This window comes from Uloborus diversus, chromosome 1, assembly GCF_026930045.1.
Source record: "Uloborus diversus isolate 005 chromosome 1, Udiv.v.3.1, whole genome shotgun sequence".
In the NCBI taxonomy this organism is placed as follows: Eukaryota; Metazoa; Arthropoda; class Arachnida; order Araneae; family Uloboridae; genus Uloborus; species Uloborus diversus.
The window spans coordinates 239,691,590-239,715,841 of NC_072731.1; the positions used below are offsets into that span (position 1 = coordinate 239,691,590).

The window sequence follows — 24,252 nt, forward strand, 5'->3', positions numbered from 1 at the left end:
TCAAAACAGTATATTTAAGTTGAACACCCTAGATATTTTCTTCTTCAATATTCATTGCATTTTTTAAAAACTGTATACGATTATTGAATATGACACACTTTGGTGACTTATTTGTTGAAAATAAATTTATTTATTTTTTTAAATAAAAAAGCCCAATTTTTAGCAAAAAAAACTATAATTTTCTTAACATTTTTACTTCTTCATTTTAAAAACAAAAATGTTTTCTATCTCTTTGTTAGATACCAGACAGTGATAGACCCTCCATTTGAAAATAATTAACTAAAAACATGTTTTATGGGTAAATGTTTTAAAAAAATTCCCCCGAAAAACTTGCTGTTTGCCCTTTAAGTTTAATTGATCATTACTTCAAAATCATATATTGCATGCACATTATTTTTTCGAGATTTATATCACAGTAATATGTTCAGTTAACATTTTTGCAAAGTTTCAAATCTTAAGAGTTATTCCTTTTTCGCTAGAGCTGTTGGTGTTAATAAAAACTTTGAAAATGTGATTATGAGAAAATCAAAAACGAAAAAGCAAATTTCATTTATAAGCAGTGCATTTGACTTTTGTAAATTTCTTCTAGTTTTCTCAATAATAGGGGGGTTTCCTTCAGTCAAAAGTACTATTTTAGTCATTGAAATTGGATAGAATGAGCAAAAAAAAAAAAAAAACTCGGACCTAGAGAATACTTTCATTTTCCCAGCATTTTTTTTTTAAATTATTTTTTTTAAAAATGTCCGATTTCTGAAACAAGGTGTGGTCTTGATGACGTCACCAATGCACCACGCACTTTAACGCATCTTTCTACTACGTTTCCACGTTGTGATAATCAAGCAGCTAATTAAATATTGCACTCTGCGGTTGCTGTCAACCATATCGTTGCCAATACACGTGATTAAAGATGCGGATTAAATATTTTGCACTGTGAATGGCAACACTAAACGGCATTTCATCATTTGTGATGTCATCGGCAGAAGTCATAAACCATGAAAACGCTCCGATTTAAGTATTTTTTTTTTTAATATTAAACGCAAACAGATTTATAAAAAAGAAATAGTCAGATCCTATGTTTTTAAGCATGCTCTTTCAGAAAAAAATATTTTTAAAATTTTGGAAACGAACCCATTTATCTATTTAAAAAAAAATGCAGATTTAGGAAGAAAAACAGTGGGGCTCTCTAAATTCCTCAAAACCTCAAAATCGATTCTTTTCAAAAATTATGGTGTTCGCCAACCTTAAAACTGAAGTAGTTTTCTAATATGAATTTTCTTTAGAAGCACAAAACTTTAAGAACGCTCTTAAATTTTCATATGCATAGAGCTTTGATACTTACAATCCTATTTGCTTAAAAGCACTCACCTCCTTCTATTAATGATATTGCTCTGTGTACTTCTCCCAAAGAATTGCTTACGACGCATAAATAATTTCCGAAGACAGAGGATTCTTTAACATGTATCTAAAAGATTGAAAAGAAAAAAAAATGTATATTGCGGACGATATTATCTTAACAATACTAATCAGTGTACTAAAAATATACATTGTACAGCATATTTTTATGTACTACATTGTACACAAAAATATAATGTATTGGAAAATACTGTACCTTAACTACCGTAGGAGCGGGTGACTACGGTACAGTTTTAGTATATTTCTAATTGTAATTACTAAACATTCATTCGAAAAAAAAAAGAAGTTGTGTTATTATAAGAGTATAGGACCTTGGCTTTCGATTTAGACCCTGAAATAATTTGAAACTTTACCCACAACCCCTCCAGAGCAGTTTTTCTTTGTACTATTCTCATCCTCTCATTGCGGGTGAGAATGGCACAGCACATGTTTCAACGTTTTCATATTGGTTTTGGTGGTTTGTACCAAACTATACCTCTTTTATATTTAATGAGAGAGTTGTAGATGCAAATTATAAGGAAAATTGAACTTTGGAGAGTCAACTTGTATGTACGTGTTGTTGGTGCTGTGAATGGTTTCGTACCCTAAAAACGGGTCCCTATGGCATGTGTGTACTGTGGAAGTCGGACTTCACACCAAATTACGGTACATTAGAAAAAGTGAAGTAGCGCACCCCAGATTTCCAGCCTGGTTGACACAAGACGACAACAAAAACAAAAAACGTTTGAATAAAAAGAAAATTATTGAGTGGAATTATTTCGAATTTCTACTGCAGGTGGTGAATATGATTATAAATATGTATCTGAAGTTTTGAAAAAATATTTTTTTTTAATGTCGTTAAAGTATACATAAATAAATCAGATATTATGCAACTATCTTTTGAATCGTTATTGGGGACACAAAGGTGAAACATTTTTCTTAGACTATGAAGTCTCAAAGAGAGATGGCTTAAAAAATAATCAAATTGTCAAAATCTCTTTCATCCTTGCCCAAAGAGGATGAGACAAAGTAGAAGCTGAAACCTGAAAGTGAATCTACTTTGCAAAGTTTTCAGGTTTTGATGCCTAACTGCTTAGGTCACCATGGCCTGCAAGTGTCAACTTCAAAAGTCAAACTCGTCCTTACGTATGTCTTAAACGTAGCCATTTTATTTTAAACTAGCCGCCTGCGGCGACCAGCTGGTTCGCCCTCTTACGCCATTCACCTTTCTATGCAAGCAGCCACCTACGGCAGCTGTTTGGCTAATTTGTCATTTACCTTTTTGTTTCAAGTTTGTCGCCTTCGGCGGCAGTTTAAATAAATTTTTCAGCAGTGTTAATCAATCCATCTCTATCTTTTTTGTGCCATTCACATTTTTACACCAAGATTGCCGTCTTCGGCGGCTATCTACCTTTACGATCTATCTCTAAATTTTCTTATCCATCTCTATTTATTTTAACATCCCCGCTCATTTCCTAATAAAAACAATGATCCCTCAAAAACCGCTTTTTTATTTAAGTAGAGCAAAAAAAAAAAAGAAGTTATCTCCAAAATTCCCCGTAGTGTGCAAAAAGTAACAAGGTAAAGTAAGTGACAAAGAAAAAAAAAATCTCGCTGTTTTTATTGAATTAATTGCGCACAACAGTAAGATGTAACGTAATATAGATACAGCAAAACGTCCAGCTTGGGTGGAAGGTGGAGAATGGAAAAAAATAAATGCACTAAATAAAACAAAAAAAGGGGGAAAAAAGGAAGCGGTGCCGGAAAAACACGTAATAAAATGTAGAAGTAAGCTATATAGTAAAAAAAAAAAAGTAACATTGTTTGCGATTAAGATTCCGCCGTAAATTTCGAATCGAAATCCAAGTAGTAAATTTTTTCATTCATCATATTTAAAATTAAATTTCCAACACAATAGTACAAAAAATATTTGTGTGGTGCGATTGGTTCGGGGTCTGTGAGGTACAAAGTACTAAAAAGTGCAAAAAAAAAACACATAAAACATTGAACAACTTTTTTTCTAACTAAAATATCAAAAATCGAAGCTCGAGGTGCACATCTTCAGCAGAAACTGTACTTGTATACCAAATTTCATCTTTCTAGGCCTTACCGTTTTCCCGGGAAGCGCGCCACACACACACACACACACACAAACATCTTATTTTATTATATGTATAGATATGTGTTAGTTATAAATAAACTTTACCGTTAAAACACTCCTCCATTTTTCGTTGATAATCCTGTAAAGAGGACTGTTTCCAAGCAGGGTTCTGTCTCGAAACCATTCGAAAACTGGTGGAGGCTGAGAGTGGGCTGCGCACGTCAAGTTGGCCGTCGTTCCTAAGATGCCATGGGTTCTCTCCAGATGGGGCACGTGCCAGACGGGCCTGTCTGTGAAAAAGGAAGACTCTGTAGGACACTTTTAAAAGACAATACCATTCCACAATGTAAGTTGCAGAAAAAATCATTTGCATGCTTTTTTCAATTAAAAAAGGAATCCGTAATGATGAAATGTTGAGATCGAAGTGCATATTTAGCAAAGTAATCTTCCTAGAGTGAAAGGAAAAATAATGTCGACGTTAACTTACGTGCGTAACACTTAAGTTGAGAGAAACCTAATTTGGCGACGTCGTAATGCTGCGATTACGATCTATGCAGCCTTCGCATTGCTATCAGGTTAAGTTTGACCATGGCCCTACTTGATTCTTATAGGCCGTGAGAATCGCAGAAACTCATGGCATCAAAGAGGGCGCTGGAGGCAATTCATGGTTTCCATTCTTTCAATCAAAATGTCCATTGATTGGTGGATACACGGGATTGTGTTCAGCTCCTCTTGAGGTCAAAATGGGCCATATGCCATTAATTGGTGTATACACATATTGGTTCAGCGCCTCTTGCAATCAAAATGGGCTACATATAAAGTACGCATTTTTTGAAAATTTAAAGAGCAGATCACTCAGGCTACTAGTTGCATAGGTTTAACACAGAAAAGTCATAAATTGTTAAGATAATATAGTGATTTTTTAATTAAAGGGAATTTTTATTTGAAGTGACTCTTATTTATGTATGGCAATTATTCATTATATATATATATATATATATATATATATATATATATATATATATATATATATATATAATGATATTAAATGACTATCAATTATTTTCATTACATTTTCACAAATTTTAATCTTTGACACGTTTAATTTGCACATCTATTTTCTTATTAGAAAATCGCCCGTTATGATATGACGAGTGAAAATTGCTTCTACATTTGGACGAAGCTTTAGCCTGTTTGATGATATTTTGATAGTTGAAATTTTAACTCTAACTCTAGTGAATTAACTCTAAACCCCAGTGGATAGCGTTAATTTTCGACCACTTTTTCGTTTCTTCATTCCTCTGAAATGGCACAGTCTTACCAGTGAAACAGTTAAGTGACCGGATCCTGTTCAGCCTTTTCAAAATAAACCATTTCCCTGCATGTCAAACCATTGCCCCACTTGGTTTTTATAGGCCATGACAATCGCTGAAACTCATGGCAAAAAGGAGGGTGCCCCCTTTTTCCATTAGGTTGTCATTGATTGGCGGATGCAGGAGTTCCGTTCAGCGCCACTTGCGGTCAAAATGGACGACGTCCAATCAAAAATAAAGAAAGTTTGAAACGTTGACATTAATTGGGGGACGCATGAGCTGCATCGGTTTAACACAGAAAAGTCATAAATTTTCAAGGCCCGTTAAGCGTCAGCGCCATCTAGTGGGGCCATGGTCAAACATTAACAAAAAAATATTATCAAATTATTATGCCGTGGCACGAGTTTCACTGTTGGTGACGGTGAGCGTTACTTGATCATTCGCTGTTATATATAAGAGGATCTGCTATTCTTAATTTATGCTTGATTAATTTTCTAAATCTAAAATTCCTTTTTTTCTGGTAATTCTCTAAAATGTCAATACTCATGTACTATGGGAGGATCGACTGTTGCAGCAAATATTGTTAGACAAAAGTTTTGCTTTTTTCCCAAAATTTACTTTTTTACTATTCTAGCTCATGTTTATGGGAGCTATTAGGTTGCATGATAGCTGTTTTAAAAAACAATTAAACGCACTTTAATTTTATATGTAACTTATATTTTGTGAGAAAAATCATTTTTCGCAAAAGTTTTCAAGTAAAAAACTATTAGCTTTCAAAAATAGTGTTTTAAAACTTTTTTTAAAAATATTTTTGAAAACTAACACGAACTGACTTAAAAAATTATTCTGAAAATTGCTCTAAAAAGTGAAAAATAATTGTATTCTTCGAATAATTTCGATAGTACGAAAAACATAATTTTGAAAGTTAGCGAAAAACTAGTTTGAAGGATGTGCAACAATATTTCGTTTCTATAGGTTGTCCGAAAAGTCATTGACACATTTTAAAAACTAATAGAAAATCAAAAATTTGTCGTATGAACATGCGGTTGCCACCACACTGTTTACTAAATGAGATGCTATAGGTTGACAAAAAAAAAAAAAAAAGCATACGTACAATATGAACTGATAACTGAACCTTTCTGAAGTCGGTTTAAAAAAAGGCATGATTTTAAGTGTTATTTAACGAAATACTCTTCAAATTTTCAAATGGGTCTTCTCTACTAATAATAAAGCTGAAAGTCTCTCTGTCTAAATCTCTGTCTGGATTTCTGTCCGGATCTCTGTGATGCGCATAGCACTGGCACACAATTAGTTTGTAACATGAAGGTGTGCACTTCGAAACGATTTTTCGAAAATTCTACTTTGTTCTTATTATAATTTAATTTTAAGAACATTTTACCGAACATCATAACGTGGAACATAGGCGAGCAAATAAAATAGCAAATTGGCGATAAATTCATCATCCATTACTTGAAACTCGTGTACCCGCACGGCTTTGCCCGTAGTAGAAAATTAAAAGGTCATTTGGTTCGCCTGTATATTTACAAGCAATGGACGATGAATTTCTCACCAATTAGCTATGTTCATTTGCACGCCCATTTTACGGTTCCACGTTATGATTATTTCGTAATTTTCTTTTCACAATTATGATAATTTGCTGGGTAAAATGTTCTTAAAATTGAAACATAAAAATGACAAAATCGAATTTTCGAAAAATCGCTTTGAAGTGCACACCCCCATTCTACAAACGAATTTTGTGTCACGTTTCATAAGAATCAGCCGAACGGTTTAGGCGCTGTGCGCGTCACAGAGATCCAGACAGGGGTCACGATATCCAGACAGAGAGACTTTGAGTTTTATTATTAGTAAAAAATATACAAGCTAACCAAATGACTTTTTAATTTTCTACTACGAGCAAAGCCGTGAAGGTACCGCGTTAGTCCTCAATAAATGAGCTACTCAACACAAAGAATTTTTCAATTCAAACCCGTAGTTCCTGAGATTAGCGCGTTCAAACAAACAAATTCTTCAGCTTTGTGTTATTTGTATAGATTAAAATCAGGCTACATTTAGCCGAACTGCAGTTTGGCTACCGGTTGAAAAATTTAGCTGGAAATGAACACCAACAAACAATCGTTTGTAGGCTTTTAAAGACATCAACAATCTGATCACTGCTTCATGAAACTTCCATTTATCATTGTTTAGCGAAATTTCTTAAAATGTCGGTGAATTTAAGATCTTTTATTTCCATAACGGAGACCGATTGAAGTCATTTTTTAAAAATTTTTATAATTGATTTGCGCATCAAAAAAACATGTTGCACAATACTCTTCCAACAGCTGTTTACTTCTTTTAACTTCCTTTTACAAAAAAGGAAGTATTTTATTCGCAAAAAAATTTTCACTCAAAAATCCACCTTAATTTCCATTTTACTCACCCCCGAATGAATATTGAGTTTTTTTTTTCGACTCGACCAAACGTGGATAAGTGCCTAAGAACGTATAGACACGGGAAATATCCATAATGACGATTCCCGGGTTAATTACAACGAATTTCCTCGTGACGGCTATATGTACGTCTGTATGTATGAACGTGTGTACGTATGCATGTCAAATAACTCAAGAACAGTAAGTAATTTGGTACGTAGACTTCTAGTGGGGTCTAGTTTTGCATCTCCCCTTTTGGTTGCAAACTTTCTTTTGCCCCTTTTTGGGGGGAAATCATTGTTAATTTCGATGTAAACTCAAGTGGTGTTATAATTTGGCGGACACTTGGCAATGTATCTCCAGTCTTTTGGTCGCAAAGTTTGTCGCCAACTTGGCGACAAATTTGGCGATGTTTTTAAAAATCTGTTTCAATTTGGCCACTGTTGATGATATTTAGAGAGTAAACTATTAAATCACATTAAAATTGCCAGTAATGGGGAAATGACCTTAAGTTTGAGTAAAAGGAAGTCATGTGATGCACACATCAGCTCGTTTTTTTTTTAAATATCATACTATTCGTCTCATTCCCTGGTTAGAGAAAATGAATGAACAATTTAGGAAGAGAAATAAAAAAATAGGAAATAATTTTCATTTAAAAGAACCGTACAGTGGACATGAAGAAGTATGTTGCGGTCTTTCATTTGAGAGCTGTGGGGCGTGACGACGAATGCTCGACACGTGTAATTGCCTGCATCTGTTGGCCGAAGACTGCGAATGAAAAGACCGTCTTCTGTTATTGTATGACGGGGACCTATAAGAAGAAACATTGAAACAAAATTTTTAATAGACAACATAAGTACATATACTTATAAAAATATCTACAAAGATACTTGACTACAATGTGAATAGGTGAATAAAGTGTTGTAGAAAATCAATAAGTAGAGGATTGAGGGAATGAAATATGTATTTCGCCTTGTCTCATCCACTTCGCAGCGCATGCCTTTACAAAAAATAAAAATATTTAAATCACGATCAGCTTAAAGAAATAAATGCTCCAAATATTAGTAGATTTCAATTTTTAAAATGTTTATCACTGGAGCTTGATAATTTTATACTATGTAACAAAATAGTTTTTGGTTTACCACAAAAAATATTACAATATGGGTATCAATTTTTAATAATCACTTGCATTATCAGATGCTCTGATAAAAATATTTTTTCTTGAGAGCAACAGATTACATGTGGTACTACATGGTTAAAATATAGCCAAATAAATGGATAAAATATATTAAATAGGTGGCGCTAAAAACCGAGTAAGTATGTTCCCATGTCCTTCATTTCTCTATATCACTTACTGTAGCCATTGCAAACTGGCATTGTAAATTTATTTATCAAGAAAAAAGTTACTTTGTTTTGATTTATTAAGCCACGGAATAATATTAAAAAACAATTATGTGAATTTATTTTACTTGCGGGAAAAAAAACGTGCATACAATGCGATATCATGAATAATTATACTAAACTTTTAGTGCTTTGCGGTAGATAAAAATCAAAAGCTTATTTTCTTTTCTTTTCTTTTCTTTTCTTTTTTTTTTTTTTTAGCAATCGCGAAATACATATGTATTGTTTTTCTTTCACCGTTAAATGACGTCCGTCCTTTAATTTATTTTTCTATGCTTATAAATCAGGCGTGTACGTTCCTCCGAATATCGAATTACTAATAAACGACATTCAAGACTTCACAATTTTTTTTTTACGTGAAAACAGTGTCCAACACACAACATCCAACATCTAGCACATAACCTTCAAGATACAGTCTCTGGCATTCCTTTGAATTTTGACGTCTTGAAATCTCAAATTATGGTTGCGATAAAAGCCGTTAATAGAAACAAGAAATCCATCGAGTACTGTCCTATCACAATTTTCGCGATAGTGAAAATCATAATTTGAATTCAAGATTTAAAAATTGATTTTTTTCCCTTCGTGCCGTTTTTCTTTGTATTACAATACGCAAATTTTCAGCACAAAAACATTTTGAAAAAGAATAATATTTCCTACCAGCCATGATCACAAAAAAAAAAAATAAATAAATTGCAAGTAAATTTCATTTAAAATACAGTCGGACTCTCATATAACGTGCTCTGATTTAACGAGATCCCGGATTTAGCGAGGAATTCAGAAACACCTGGTTGGTACAATGTTAATTCTATGGGAGCATAACTCGCTTTTAAAGAGCAAACCCCGTTTAAAGTGAGCAATATTTTTCCGATTCACAAAATTTCTATTGACTTCCAGCCCAGCTTAGCTTTTTTGGGGAGATTTTCTTTAACACACCAAAGCTAGAGCTAAATCATAAATCCTGATAACAAAAGATGACAGCTCATTTTTAGGCTTCTTTCCAGTAAAAGTCGGAGAAAGAAGAAAAAAGCATGAAAGAAGGCTTAATGCATCTTAAAAATATCGCGAAAAACAAAAAAAAAGTCAAAAAATAAATAAAATAATTAAATAAATATCGAAAAAATTAAAATTGGAAAGTAGGGTATTAAGATGGAGGAAAATGTCTGCCGGTCTGTCTGTATGTCACCCCTAACAACTTTTGAATGAATAGTCTGATTGGAACAAACTTTTTTTTTGTTCGAAAGATTTCGGCAAGGACACCTCATTCCAATATTTCACTTTTTGATTTGAACTATTTTTTGTTCAATTTTGAACAGTTCAAAAAAACTTAACATTAGCGCCTACGCGGGGAAATTCAAGGCAATTTGGAACTGTGAGGCGAATTTGCTTCAAACAAACTTTGTAGGAAAAAGCTTTTGATGAAAAACTTGTATATAAAATATCTTTTTGATTTGAACAATTTTCCGTTCAATTTTGAACAGTTCAAATCCCTTAATATTAGGGCCTACGGGGAAACTGAAAGTCAAGGTAGATTCCGTACTTGAAGGCGGATTTACTTCAAACAAATTTTGTTGGAAATAGCTCTTGACGCCAAACTCCAGACTCCAAAAATTTAGGGGCACCTGACTCCGACTCCTGTGCCCGACAATTAATCGAACTCCTACTCCCCGACTTCGACTCTGACTTCGTAGCTTTGGCAAAAATTTATACGCGGAGGATAAATAACTGACTCCGATTCTTGGATAATCGACTCCGACTCCTTTATCCCAAAATGAGATTGACTCTGACTCCGCAGCTATGGTTTCAACTGTGAAATAATTATTTTTGATATGACTTGTTTTTATTTTCACGCTAAAGTTTTAATTTAGGTATTCAGTTTTCGTTGAATAAACTCGAAGTCATTTATGTTTCAACATAAAGATATTAGCAGATTTTTTTTTTTTTTTTTTGACAGTAAAAATTATTTCTTTAAGTTGACATTTTATTTTTTTTTTATTTATTTTGGTAAGTGCATTAATTTATTTAAAAAATATTTTTGGCAACTGTTGAAAAAGAAACGATTTTTTTTTGATATGATGTATTTATTTTAATGAGCTTATTAATTTTAATTATTATTTTTTCATTTTGAAAGCAGCTAAAGATTTTTTTAATGGAAAAAAGTATATTAGCTGCTTTTTTTTAAAAGGTGCTGCTATTTCATTTGTTCTTTTTTTTTTTTTAGCTTTTTTTGAGAATATTGATCAGATACTAGAAAGTAGTATGGATATATGGGAAAGTAAGCTCGTTTAGTTCTACACGGAACTTCTTTTATATATTATAACTTGTGGAGTAAAAAAAACATTATAAAGTTACATATTTGCATATAGTATAAAGGGTTTCCAATCCCAAAATCCCGAACCCGAATCCCGCAACTTTTTTTCATTTAAGCATTTTCCAGCTTTTGCCCCTCATGAAACGACTTTTTCCACAAGCATCATCTGAAGTTTGAATCTTTTTCCTCGTATATCTGCAAGAAGAGCAAGAAAAACTATGTGTCTTTTATGACCAACGATTGATTTACCATTTAAGAAAACAATTGAAATAGAGTATATGTTTCTGAGAATGAATTGGTATTCTCATACGGAGGTTTCAGTTTTCATACGTTCAGTAATTGAGAAAATGTGTAAAACTTATAAGCATTTTCTAATTCACTAAAATTTAAAATCAATTAAATTACGTTTCAGAAAAAATAGAGAAAGTGTATTACAGATTCCAAAACCACAGCAGTCTGAATGTAATGTTGGAGCACTTCTGTAAGCTTTAGTCGTGCAGTCAACACCTTTAAAAAAGTGCACTCTAAACACGAAAGCATTAAAAAATCTGACATTATTTTTATGTTCGGCACGACTTTAAAAGGGGCAACAGAAAGTTGTATGAAACACAGTTTGACTCGCATGACAGTGCAGTAAGTTAAGCTGCTGATGTTTTTGAATTCCTCTTTAAAGTGAGAGGTAAAATTAGCAAAATTATCCACACTTTTACTGACACTACGACTTGGTGAAATGGTGAAATCAAGCAGTATTCACCCCTTGCTGTAATTAATCAAATTCACTGATGCAATGACCAGCGTTAGGGAGCAATAAGGGTATCATCAATGCAAGTTAAATTGGATACAGCTAAACACACATCCAAGAGGCATCTTTTTGTCCGTGTTTTGCAGTTCTTGAGCCTATTAAGCCTCTTCAATTATAAGAAGAAAAAAAAACCTATTTCTGACGGATCTTTTTCCAAGTGTCCCAAGTGTCCACAATTATTTAATTTTAATAAAATCAATTGCAATGGAGCCATAGCACGTGTTCCCATCAAGCGCATTATTTTTAGAGCAAAAATCCTTTACCATCATTCCATACGAGCGGCACGCCAAACGATAATTGCTAATTAGGATCTGACTTTGTAGTGCTTTACAATCGTTGTACGGAATTTAAGAAGACAATTAGTTCAAGCAATTAAAGAAGTCCTTCCTAAAAAGCATCACCTTTTCTGTTTGACATAGAAATTTAATTTTTAGAAGAATAAAGTCAATCCCGCGGGATACCGGGATCCCGCGGGATTGACTCCTTACAATCCCGAAGTTCCGCGGGACTGAATTCGGCGCGGGATTGGAAGCCCTAATAGTATGTATATTTCTTAAACACAAAGACATAAGAAAGAGATATTCAGATGGCTTAAAGAAAAGTAACCAACTTCTTTGGAACACAGTGATTAAAAAGAAGAGAGAAGGCAATAATGATGAATTTTCATGATTTTCTTCCCAAACTCATTTTTTACGAGCACTTGGTTATAATGAGCAAATATTGCGGTATCAAATCAGGATTATAGAACTTTTCGTTTGGTTTACTGGTTGTTGTTTACTGCTAAAACGCAATTCAAGGTGTTAAGCCCAAATTGTTGCAATTACCAAATTACATGGTAAGAGCTTACATTTGCGATACGAACTGAATACTAGTGTTATGCTGCGAAAAAAAAATTATTGCACTGCTGCATTTCCTTATATTCAGAAAAGGAATATGAAAATTTACATAAAAATTCGTACTCTTTATGATTTTTTTGGTGATATACGTTTGCGAAAAAATAATCATCTGCCAGTAACAAATTAAAATCGTTTTTAAAGCGTTTGTTTGTCTTGGAGATTTACAACTCTCGTAAAATACGACAGAAAAAAGTGATTGCATATTAAAATGCAAACAGCTAATATTCCATGATTTATATCATATCTCCAAAGTAACGGCATTTTCGAAATTGTATTCTGCAGTAAAGGAACTAACAACTTAGCTTTTGGAAAAATAAATGAATAAATAAATAATAAAGAAATTTGTATTTTTTTAAATGGCAAAAAGAAAATCTGTCGGAAACAAAGTATAACTATACGTTAGCTTACATGATTTTCTTTACTACTTCTTACAAGTCAACTGCATCCAGACTAATTTCTTTTTATTCTAAAAAGAACTTTACGGTCTTCTCAGATCTTTTTCTTCTACTAATAAACCTCAAAATTTTTAATACAATGAAAAGAACAAAGAAGTTAAAAATAAAATTTTCAAATCGAAAAACAAAGAAAGAAAGAAAACATAAAATAGAAGAAAATTTCTCACAGAAGGATTTAACAAGAACGAAACTGTACCCAGCTGGATGTTTTCAAAGAATAGTTTTTTTCTAACATTGACATTTGCAAAATTTATTGCTCTTTGGAGAGTCAGTCTAAAGTGCAAAAAGTTAAAATAAGCCTGTTGGACCTGAGCGTTGGAAATTGGATCTTAAAAAACCTCTTTGGAGAAATTCAAGGCCTTTTTTAGTCTCAAAACACCTTATGAAAAATTCAGTTTTTTTCTCTCCTACTCTTTGAAATTTTTGCAGTTTTATTTCTCATAAGACAAACTACGTGTGGAAATATTTTAACAAAATTGTGTTGTACTTTGTACTTATTAATTCCTCTTTATCTTGTAATTCCTCAAAAGAAGTTTTAATTTTACAAAATATGTATACTTATTAGTGCAATGTGTTCAAGTTTCACAACTCTGTTGTTATTGCTTTTAATAGATTATTTTAATAACAGATTTAGGGAATAAACACTGTGAGTTCATAAAGGGCATTAACAGAGAAAAAAATAGTAATAATATAATAATAAATAATTTAGAAGGTATAAAAGTATGGGTTTAATTAAAAAAAATCTTAAATTATTGAATTTCAGCAGTTAAATATAAATTGATGATAACGACCTATTTGTTATGTTTGAAATTTCTTATTAATGGTTTCACGATGCTTGCTTCACTTAAAGGCAATGTTCGACACAGGCTTTATGAATGATAAAAGAAAAAAAGATGTAAAACGTAACATGGTTCTGTCCCCCCCCCCCCTACAGGTAGTTATCAAAACAATGGAAACACCTGTGAATAAAAGTGACACTTTTGAATGCGCTTCGTACGTAAAAAGAATAAAACTGGATATCTATTTTTACTTCCTTTTACAAAAAAGGAAGTATTGTATTCGCGAAAAAAATCTCACTCAAAAATCAACCTTAATTTCCATTTTTCTCACCCCCGAATGAATGTTGAGGTTTTTTTTTTTTTTTTTTTTTTTTTTTTTTTTTTTTTTTTTTTTTTTTTGACCCGACCAAACGAGGATATATGCCTAGGAACCTACAGACACTCTAAATATCCATAATGACGATTCCCGAGTTAATAACAACGAATTTTCTCGTGACGTCCGTATGTATGTGCGTATGTGTGTATGTATCTCGCATAACTCAAAAACGGTATGTCCGAGAAAGTTGAAATTTGGTACATAGACTTCTAGTGGGGCCTAGTTGTGCACCTTCTCTTTTGATTGCATTTGGTTGTTCCTAAGGGGGTCTTTTGCCCCTTTTTGGGGGGAAATCATCGTTAATTTCGATGTAAGCTCAAGTGGTGTTATAATTTGTCGGACACTTGGCGATATATCACCAGTCTTTTGGTCGCTGAGATTTGACGCCAACTTGGCGACAAATTTGGCGATTTTTTTTTTAAAATTTGGTTTTAATTTGACCACTGTTAGTGATATTTAGAGAGTAAACAATTGAATCACATTAAAATTGCCAATAATGAGGGAAATGACATTAAATTGGAGTAAAAAGAAGTCATGTGATGCACACATCAGCTCGTTTTTATAAATAGTAATGTATATGATCTGGTAGTACATGGTTGTTTAACGGCAGTTTTGAAAGTCTTGCATTTTTTTCAAGTGCGTGAAAGATTTGACCCCTCAAATTTTTAAAGGGACTAAATTTTTGGAGCGCGTCTAGATGGAGCAAATATAACTAAAACACCTCAACTTTTTAGCGTTTCAAGAGGTACATAAACACATTGCAGTAAGACAAGCTTGGCAAAGCAAAACAGTGGAAAAAAAGAGAAGCTCAGTAAAAGAAACCGACGGGTGTTGAAGTGGATTGTAGTGTCTTAAAAGTGAGCAACAACAGCAAAAGTGACTACAGAACTCAATCACTGTCTGAGTTCACCGGTATGAGTGGTTATAGTTAGAAGGGCTCCTTTATAAACATAACATTTACGGCAGAGTGGCAATTCCGAAATTGTTTTTTCAAGTGTTTCCATTATTTTGATAATTACATGTATATTGCCGTGGGTAGGCAAAGGACTGTATCAACTGAAATGAATTTTTGAGATACTTGAAGAAACGCGTTTTGGATAACAATTAGGACATAATGCAATTTGACGATCTTTTCTCAAACTTTCAGCAAAACTAACTGAGCAATCTTGTACAATGTGGCTAAACTACAATAGTTGACAAAAATTTCAAAAGCATAAAAAAGAGTAAAACTTGCAGATACTGCCCTTTGCTTTCCCTCAGCAGTATAACTCTTACTATTTACTTGTTTAAAAAATAATCATTGGAAGGTACGAGAAAATCAAAAATGATATTAAATATCTTTTCCAACAAATTATATTTTTTACAAACAAGATTCGCAGTCCGGTTTTGAATCTGTTTTTGGAGGCTATCCCCCCCCCCCAAATTTTTGTGATGTTTAGTCCATTTCTTTGTTTTTCTAAAAAATATGTTTTGATGACAATTCAGTCTGTTTTTTAAGATTTTTTATTCCTTCTAAATATCATACGCAATGAGAACTAATAAATAGTCGATTAAATTAAATGTTTTGTAGCATAATACACACGCCTTTAAAGTTGCTGTTAATTCTTTTTTTCGACACATTCTATTACGTAATCTCCATTTGATGAAGTTTGTTTGAGGCAAATGCAACTTTTAGGTCCGAATTTGGGAAATTGTTGTATTGACTCAAGGAGCTGAGTGTTGTTATTATAATTATTTTTAACTGCTCAAAGCTTTAGCAATGAAGAAGCCATATCAAGGAATACAGTGAGGTTTTGAGGTAGCTCTGACCTACATCTTTAGAGAAAAAAAATTCTGTTTGAATCGAACTTATTTAAAAAGTATCCAGTGACCGGGGAGGGAGAGAGCAAACGACAAACTGACATAGATACATTTCTCCTTATCCTAAGCTTACTTTCACTTTTTTAGACATTTGTATGGATTTTAAAAGTGATATTTTTTTCTTTGAATACAAAAACAGAGATTACTCTTCGGAATTAGTATACTCATTATGTGTTTCACGATCTTTTGCAACTCAATTTTCTATTTAAAAAATCCAAACAGTGAGTTCATGGAATAGCAGGCACCATAAAACGAAAATGCTTTTAAGATGTATTCAAAAATAGCTTTCAAAGATCTTAGAGCAACATTGAATATAATATTTTCACTAAGGATTTCAAAAAACATTGACTGCATTTACAAAGAAATTCCATTTCTGGTGAAAGTTTCGGTTCAATACGAAATAGTAGAACATTTTTAAAGATATTTCAACTGAAGAACTTTGCAAAACATACATCAAAAATGCATTTTACATGTAAGTAAACTGTATGCTAATGTTCTCAAATTCTGCAAATTAAATTATTTTTAAAAAAAAATAAGGGTTTTATAATATATTATGCTTACACATTATTAAGATAGATTGATTGAAAATAAAAAATATGTTTTTCGACTTAATTTAAAATGGACTACGGTTGATTATGGGGCATTCCACGGTATTTTTGACATTTATGTAGAGTCCGTAACGTGACCTTTTTTGCCATAACTTTTTAATTTACTGTTTGATTAGCATATTATTTTATTTTGATCTTTTCCTACCAACACACCAGCTCAAATTAAAATAATTTGCAAATCAAACGGTTAATTAAAAAGTTATGGCAAAAAAGGTCACGTTACAGACTCTACATAATGTCAAAAATACCATGGAATGCCCCTTATATATGTATAGTGTCAGGATTGCAAATTTAGCAAGTTTTTAAAATCTAGCCGTGGGACTGACGAGTAGAAACAAGTCCAACTTTGTGTAAACTATTTTCTAGCATTAACATTGCTTGAATGCTTTTTTCACGTTCTGCGAATTATAAAGTGATATTAATATTTAGAAAACCATGTGCAGGGCACTTTTTTTTCAATACATTCCTCTTTTTTTTTTTTTTTTGACTGTTCAAACTTTATAAATGAACAATTAAAACTAAGAATGAACATGGCGGCTAGTTCTATCTTTTTCAACTTATGTTACTGTGTTAAATATTTTTCTTTATGAAGAGGAAACAGACAAGGTTTTCCTAAGTATCTCGGCTTGCTCCTTGCCCACGGGCAGCAGAAACCATGCTGACCATTGTGGACTTTTCTTTCCCATTTGCTGGATTACATAAGATGTTATGGTCAACAAAGGTTCATAACAGAAAACTATAATTGAAAAGTTAGAAACTATTAAATTCATCAGCAGTCCTTATTACATGATACAAAGCAATAGAAAATTTGTTAGCGGTCCTTAATAGATGGCTCGTGAAACACGAAATAAATGTGAAAGCTCCTAAACCGATGGCACGTGAAGCACGAGAAAAATTCTTGAGCGATCCTTAACAGATGGCACTCAAAACATGACAAACTTTCGTGAGCGGTCCTTAACAGATAGCACTCGAAAAATAAAAAAATTTTCGTGAGCGGTCCTTAACAGGTGGCATTTGAAATATGAGAAATTTTCATGAGTTCTTAACAGATGGCACTCTAAACATGAGAAATTTTCGTGAGCGGTCCTTAACAGATGGCACTCCAAACATGAGAAATTTTCGTGCGCGGTTCTTAACAGATGGCACTCGAAACATGAGAAATTTTCGTGAGCTGTCCTTAACAGATGGCACTCGAAATATGTGAAATTTTCGTGAGCGGTCCTTAACAGATGGCGCAAAGTAAGAGAAAACTCGTGAGCGGTACGCAAAGTGTTCAAGGGTGGTTAAATCTCTTCTGAGAGAATTCCGTCGACTTACCTTCGAGAATTATGCTGCCATTAGCATACCATGAAACAATAGGAGTTGGATCTGCTCGAACATTACACGTAATCATAAAATCATCTCCTTCTTTGCCATATTGTTGCTCGGGAGTTCCCCAAAATGTTAATGAAACTGAAAAGAAAGGAAAAATGATTGAACATAGAGAAAAAACTTAAATAAATGCAATCCGACATCAGAAAAATATAGATTTAGCAAAAGCATTTTTTTCATTTTGTTACAACTGTCAGAAATGTATAACATAGATTATGGAAGCATCACACAGTTGCTTACATGCTCAAAACATATTACTGAAGCATGTACGATTCTTTATAAATATCAGTAAAATTATCTGCCTGAATTACCTTCTTGCTACTGCTTTTATTCCTTATCAAGGTAAATTACTTAAGGTTTAGTTTTTTTTCCCTCACACCTATTTTTTTTCTCTTTAGAAAATTATTGACAAAAAGAAATATTAAACACGTCATAAAAAGTTATGAAAATGTGATTTTCCTCATACTCGATTGAACACATGATTAGTATGAACTGAATCCATAGTTGTTCCATCCTTTTTCACACTCGATTTCCCATATTCTTATTGCATACCTATACATTAACCGTGTGCAGTAGGGTAGACCGGGGCACGTTTACGAGGATTCTTTTCAATTAATTTTCTAAATTTTATGTTTTAACTTAGGAAATTTCGACATTGCAGTTTGATGAAGCAGTTAATGGAGTCAAAATTGGCATATTCAGTTGTTGCTCAGTTTGTGTTTTTAACCGTCAAAAAAATTATTTTCGAATCCAAGTCGGTTGCGTAAACTTGCCCCGGACACGGAGCACGTTTACGCATATTTATTTGGACACCTAACGTGGTTCTGTTAGTGTTTTGAAAATGTCTTGCCATCATTAAAATAAAGCACATTTTTTACGAACTGAATAGTGTATAAAGTAAACGCTGAATGGGCATGAAGACAGCACTATATGATTGTAACCTATAAGATACGAATTTGTAACTCAATTATAAAATAAATGATGATTTTCAAAACTAAATAGCCTGAAAATACTAAAAAAGGTTTGAGACAGTTCGGAGCAAAAAGAGCGTCAGGGCACGTTTAGAAGTATGACACAGTAAGAATGTGCGTAAAGATGCTCCGATATCAAAGCGTAAATTTGTCCCGTTGCCGAGTTAGAATTTATTTTTAACGTGAAAAAAATTTAATAACATTTCAGTTCATACAAGTACAATTCTCAGAAAAGGATAGAATTCTGCTAATTTTCATTTTTATATATTTGTTCTTTCTTAACTAAGTATTATTTATTCGCAAGCTTCAAAATGTTCAACTCAAAATTTGCTCGACTCGGTAGAAAACAGATTATTCTTTCTGCATGCTATAACGAAGTTCGACTGATGCTCAAAAATTTGTGAGGATATTTGCTAGGGAGCAGCATGAATCTGTTATGACTGTTGGCTCTCCAGTTATATTTTGTTTTGAAAAAAGGGCACTGCGTAAACGTCTATCCTACGTTTATTGTATTCCTGTTATGCAAATTCCATGTCGGCTTTGCAACCAACGGATAACATTTCTTTCAATACATATAAAGATATAGTCATCACGAAATCGATTATAAAACACAAACAAATTAAGTTAATCTTAATAATGGATAAATATAAAAATCATTAGCAGATAATATTGAGTATAACGCTTGACTTATGCAAAGAAATAATTTATCTAACTGTATCACATATGGTAGTATTTTAAGCTTTCTTTGTATTAGTAAGCAATTTGTTTTTATCGATTCGTATAGATTATTTGAATTATAAATACACTCGCGTATATCAAGATCATATCTAGTTTAAATTCTGTATTAAAATCAGAGTTTTATAGCTTGCCCAACAAGAGTTTATTCAAATTGTCAGTGCACACTTTTATAGTTCACACTGTCACAAATACAAATTTTAAAGCCAATATTTTACCCACTTACAGATGAGATAAAATCCACAAATGTTTCTCAACAATCGTCCATTAGTTTCAAAAATGCTAGCGATAAAAATTCGGTTTGGTTCTGAATTTTAGAACAAGTAGTAAATTGAGAATTCCCCAAAAACTTTAATTCGGGGCACCCTTATTTCTAACACAGTGTAACATTTTATTCGGTTTGCTTTGGGAAAAAGTTTTAAAAAAATATCGCACTTTAAATACCACAAAAAATTAGTTTTCTGTGTTAATACAAATTATTACTACGACTCCGCATTAAATTACAATCAGCTCTTCCTAGACCATCTTCAGACTCAAATTTCTACTTGAGCTGCTTTTAAATTTTACACTGCAAGAAAGTGGAAAGGTAGAAACATAATCATTCATTTAAATTAATGCGCATGCTTCAATGACCGCCGAAGCTATGAACGAAACGAGTTTAATTCAAAGATCGAATTAAACACTCCGAATAGGTTCATTATCATAATCCGAATCAGAAACTCAAAATTAATATATTATTTAGATCCTCGTACACGTGGGCAGCAGTGAGCGAGTCACGGATCAATGGTATTAAGTATCATTCTGGCACATTAATTCCTGTTGATTACTTTCTTGAGAAGTACTGAGCATTCTCAAAGCTGGAGAGAGTTTTGAACGCCATCAAGCTGATAAATCTCCGGCATAATTATCATCAGATTGGATGTTTAAAGACTCTTAATTGTTATGGTTGCTTAAATATCACGAGTTATTTGCATGCTGATATCAGGCAGTAGTCTTCATTATGTTTTGTATCATTTTATATTTTAGACGGAAAGGACATGAGAATTTTGTGATCAATTTTTTGAAACGAACTTGTGTTAGACTAAACGTAATATTTTTTGAAGGAATTTTGTGCTTGAAAACTAAATGAATGAATTACCATTTTTTGATGCACAAAAATTGCAAATTACTGCAGACACGTGTTTCCGTGGTTACAAATAACCCCTTTTTCAATGCAAAGAAGTGTGGGCTTTTGGATGAAAAGTCGTGAATTTTTGTGCATTAAAACGTTGGCAATTCATTCATTTATTTTATTTTTTTTTTTGGTTGGTATAAAAAAGAAACAAAATACAATTTGAAAAGAAATGAAATAAGTCAATTTCATATAATTTCTTATTTTACTACATATGAGTTGACATGTCAAAAAAAGCGTGTAGTACAAGGCAGATTAAAACATATTTTCTCTGTAAGAAATAAAATACATTGTAAATAAACTGGAAAAAATGTTTTTTATAGGTCTTTTAGAAGGAACAGTTTTTACAAAAACTTTGTCAAAATATTTCTTTCATTTTTTCCCCTTCATTTTACATAATGATGTAATTAAATGCAGCGTTTTTACACAAAATTTGAGCTGTCAGAGCTGACATGATAGATTTTAAAATGAAAAACAATTAAACTTATTAATTATAAAGCGGAAATATACTTAACAAAGCTTAATTGCCCAACATATTAGATTTTCAATACCGCTTTAAAATCAAAAACTCAAAATTTGTGCTTATGGTAGTAATGAACTAGATGTACGTTACATACGTTTTCTTTTTTCTTTCTTTTTTTTATTATTTTGAATAAAGTAGCAATCAACAATGAACATATAAAGCAAAAATGCTAGCCAAAACTTCCTATATTCTTCAACATATCACTGTAAAGTTCATCGCTCAAAATTTACATTCGGGTTCATAATTTGAAAAGAAGAAACAACTTATTGATGACTTAGAAGATCAGACTACACCATCCCACTCTCTTAAGCTAAATTGGAGAAGGATACATTTATTTTTCAGAGAAAACATCTCACAACTTGCTGAGTTTGTTAATCAAGTTCCAAATATAACTGTAAAGCATTTTGAAATGCTTTTAAGAAACTCTGAAACAGCACTTCCCTTAGAAATTTTGATGCACTTTTGATGAAGTTTAGTGTGCACGAGGATGAGTTTATAATTGTTCTAATTGCAATATTTCCTTATCTTTTTTAAATGCACTAATGAAGATTTGGAAATCAACTTCGCTATTTTTCTCTTTCTAAGAATCCGAGGATTGGTAAAGACTCTAATAGAAAATTCAGTGCTTTAATTTTGGTTATGATAAAAATTGATGGCTTCTTTCAAATTTCATATCAGAATTGGTCAAACCTCATTAAAACATACTCAATGGAAACGTCAAAATTTTTGCTTTAACCGAAATTTATGTTAACCGATTTCCACGTTTATCGGATTTTAAGTAAACTTTTTTTTCTGTTTCTGTGATGCAGTAAATAAAGGAACCAAGATTATTGAATCAAATATACAGACACAATATTTATATTTATATTTCAAGTACGAAACTTGTTTTGAGTCTAATAAACTAGTATCGAACAAAATTTATGTGACTGGAAGAAATAATTTCCTGCATCACGTTTAATTTGCCAAAACAGATACGCAGATCTTTCAATCTGTAAAGTTAGCAAGGAAATTTCAGGTAAAGAAATAGCTTTTTTTTTCTTTTTAAATTTGCTTTATTTCCTTTTTATTCTTATTTTACTACCCGACTGCGCGTGCGCGAAGCCAAGTAGAGTAATGTGTTTATAAGTCTATGTATGTGTGTTTGTTTCTATGAGGCGCTGTAGAGGCTAAACGCCTTGGCCAATTTTGATAATTCTTACGTCAATCGATTTGTCTTAACCTTGGGAGTGTCACTAATCACATGACAGTAATAAAAACTCACCATATCAACAGCAGGTTTCCATTTTGTCAGTTCGGGATCGTGTCGCACGCTATCTGCGTGCGACAAATGCAGGTAGCTTTCGCTGCATGAATTTTTTGTTTACTAACTCTACTGATTGGAGCCTCAGTGTCCAAGTGGTCTAAGCGATTGTGTTCTCACGCTTGAGGTGGTGGGTTCGACTCTCATCCTCGCTTCGGAGGTACTTTCCCCTCTTTCTGATGTAATTTTTTTCATGTGTTGTTTATATGTATTCTGTACTGTAATAAAAAATACATCATGTGTAAGGGAGGCAAGACACTCACATTGTAGTCTTCATCGAAATAAACCCGTGCAATAAGCACCAAAAGAAAGAAAGTTTACTAATTAGATTTTCATCTCTAGCATGTTGTATTTGTTCTTGTCATGATTCAGGGGACTGAGTTTCGCGACGTGTACTTTCTTGACAAGCTTTTTTAGTTTTGCGAGAAAGTTTTGACTGACGACGTTTCCTAGCTCGCGTCATCATGAGTTATACAGGTGGTTTATATAGCTGTGCTGTGGTTGACTTAAGTTCGCGCATTTTTGCTGGAGGTCAAGCTCATCTAAGTTCAAGCCGAGTAAGATCCCCACAGGGAATAATTACAGGGTTCGTACGGTCCGGGAAAACCAAGAAAACCTGGAATTGTCAGGGAAAATGAAACAGTTAAAAATGTCAGGGAAATGTCAGGGAATTTTCAAAATTTGCCCCCCCCCCCAAATTTTTTTTCCAATTTTTTTCCAGGGAATTTTGTTTTATGAGATCTAATCTTCCTTTTTATCAATTTTTCCTAAATTGTAAAAATTTTGAGGCAAAATGAAACTGGCAATTGAAAAAGTGGCGACCCAAAATAACTTTCGCAGCCGCCATTTTTGACCCTCAGTAGTTCTCCAGAAAATAATTCCTCGGGTGAATAGGAATTATGCACAAACTCAACAGGGAAGAGGACAATTTACTGCTTCGGAAGCACAAGCCTGAAAATGGGGGTGGGAGGATGTGGGAAAATCGTTTTTTTTTTTTTTTTTTGAGCAATCACGATTGCTTATTGTTCTCACTTGACCGTTTTTGGCGTCCGTGCCTTTTTCAGCTTGGACAAGGCCTGCAGCACCACCGTCCACCGGCGGCGGCGCGGCTGGTCCTGAGCACTGTCCCCCGGAATCCACTTTTGCTGGGCGGTGGCGTCCATGTCCCACACACACGAACGCCTACACACACACACACGAACGCCTACACACACACACACGAACGCCTACACACACACATGAACGCCTACACAGACACACACACGAACGCCTACACACACACACACACGAACACCTACATGCACACGCACGTACACAACACTCACTCACACACATGCATACATACACTTACGCACCCACGCACCCACACACATGCGCCTACACAAACACACACGTTCGTGATTGCGAAAAACATAACTTGAATTCAAGATGCCAAATAGTCAAATTAATTTTTTTTTTTTTTTT

At 33.2% G+C, this 24,252-nt stretch overlaps 1 protein-coding gene across 2 annotated transcripts in view; it reads right to left on the reverse strand.

Moving 5' to 3' along the window:
* LOC129226011 (fasciclin-2-like) overlaps nt 1-24,252 on the reverse strand; it is a 131,218-nt gene that overhangs the window by 11,352 nt on the left and 95,614 nt on the right. For both annotated transcript variants that reach the window (XM_054860589.1, XM_054860595.1), the window contains 4 exons: nt 18,035-18,169; nt 7,900-8,043; nt 3,599-3,783; nt 1,366-1,462 (listed from right to left, as the gene is read on the reverse strand). In XM_054860589.1, coding sequence (XP_054716564.1) covers nt 1,366-1,462; nt 3,599-3,783; nt 7,900-8,043; nt 18,035-18,169 — 561 coding nt within the window. The remainder of the gene's footprint in view (nt 1-1,365; nt 1,463-3,598; nt 3,784-7,899; nt 8,044-18,034; nt 18,170-24,252) is intronic.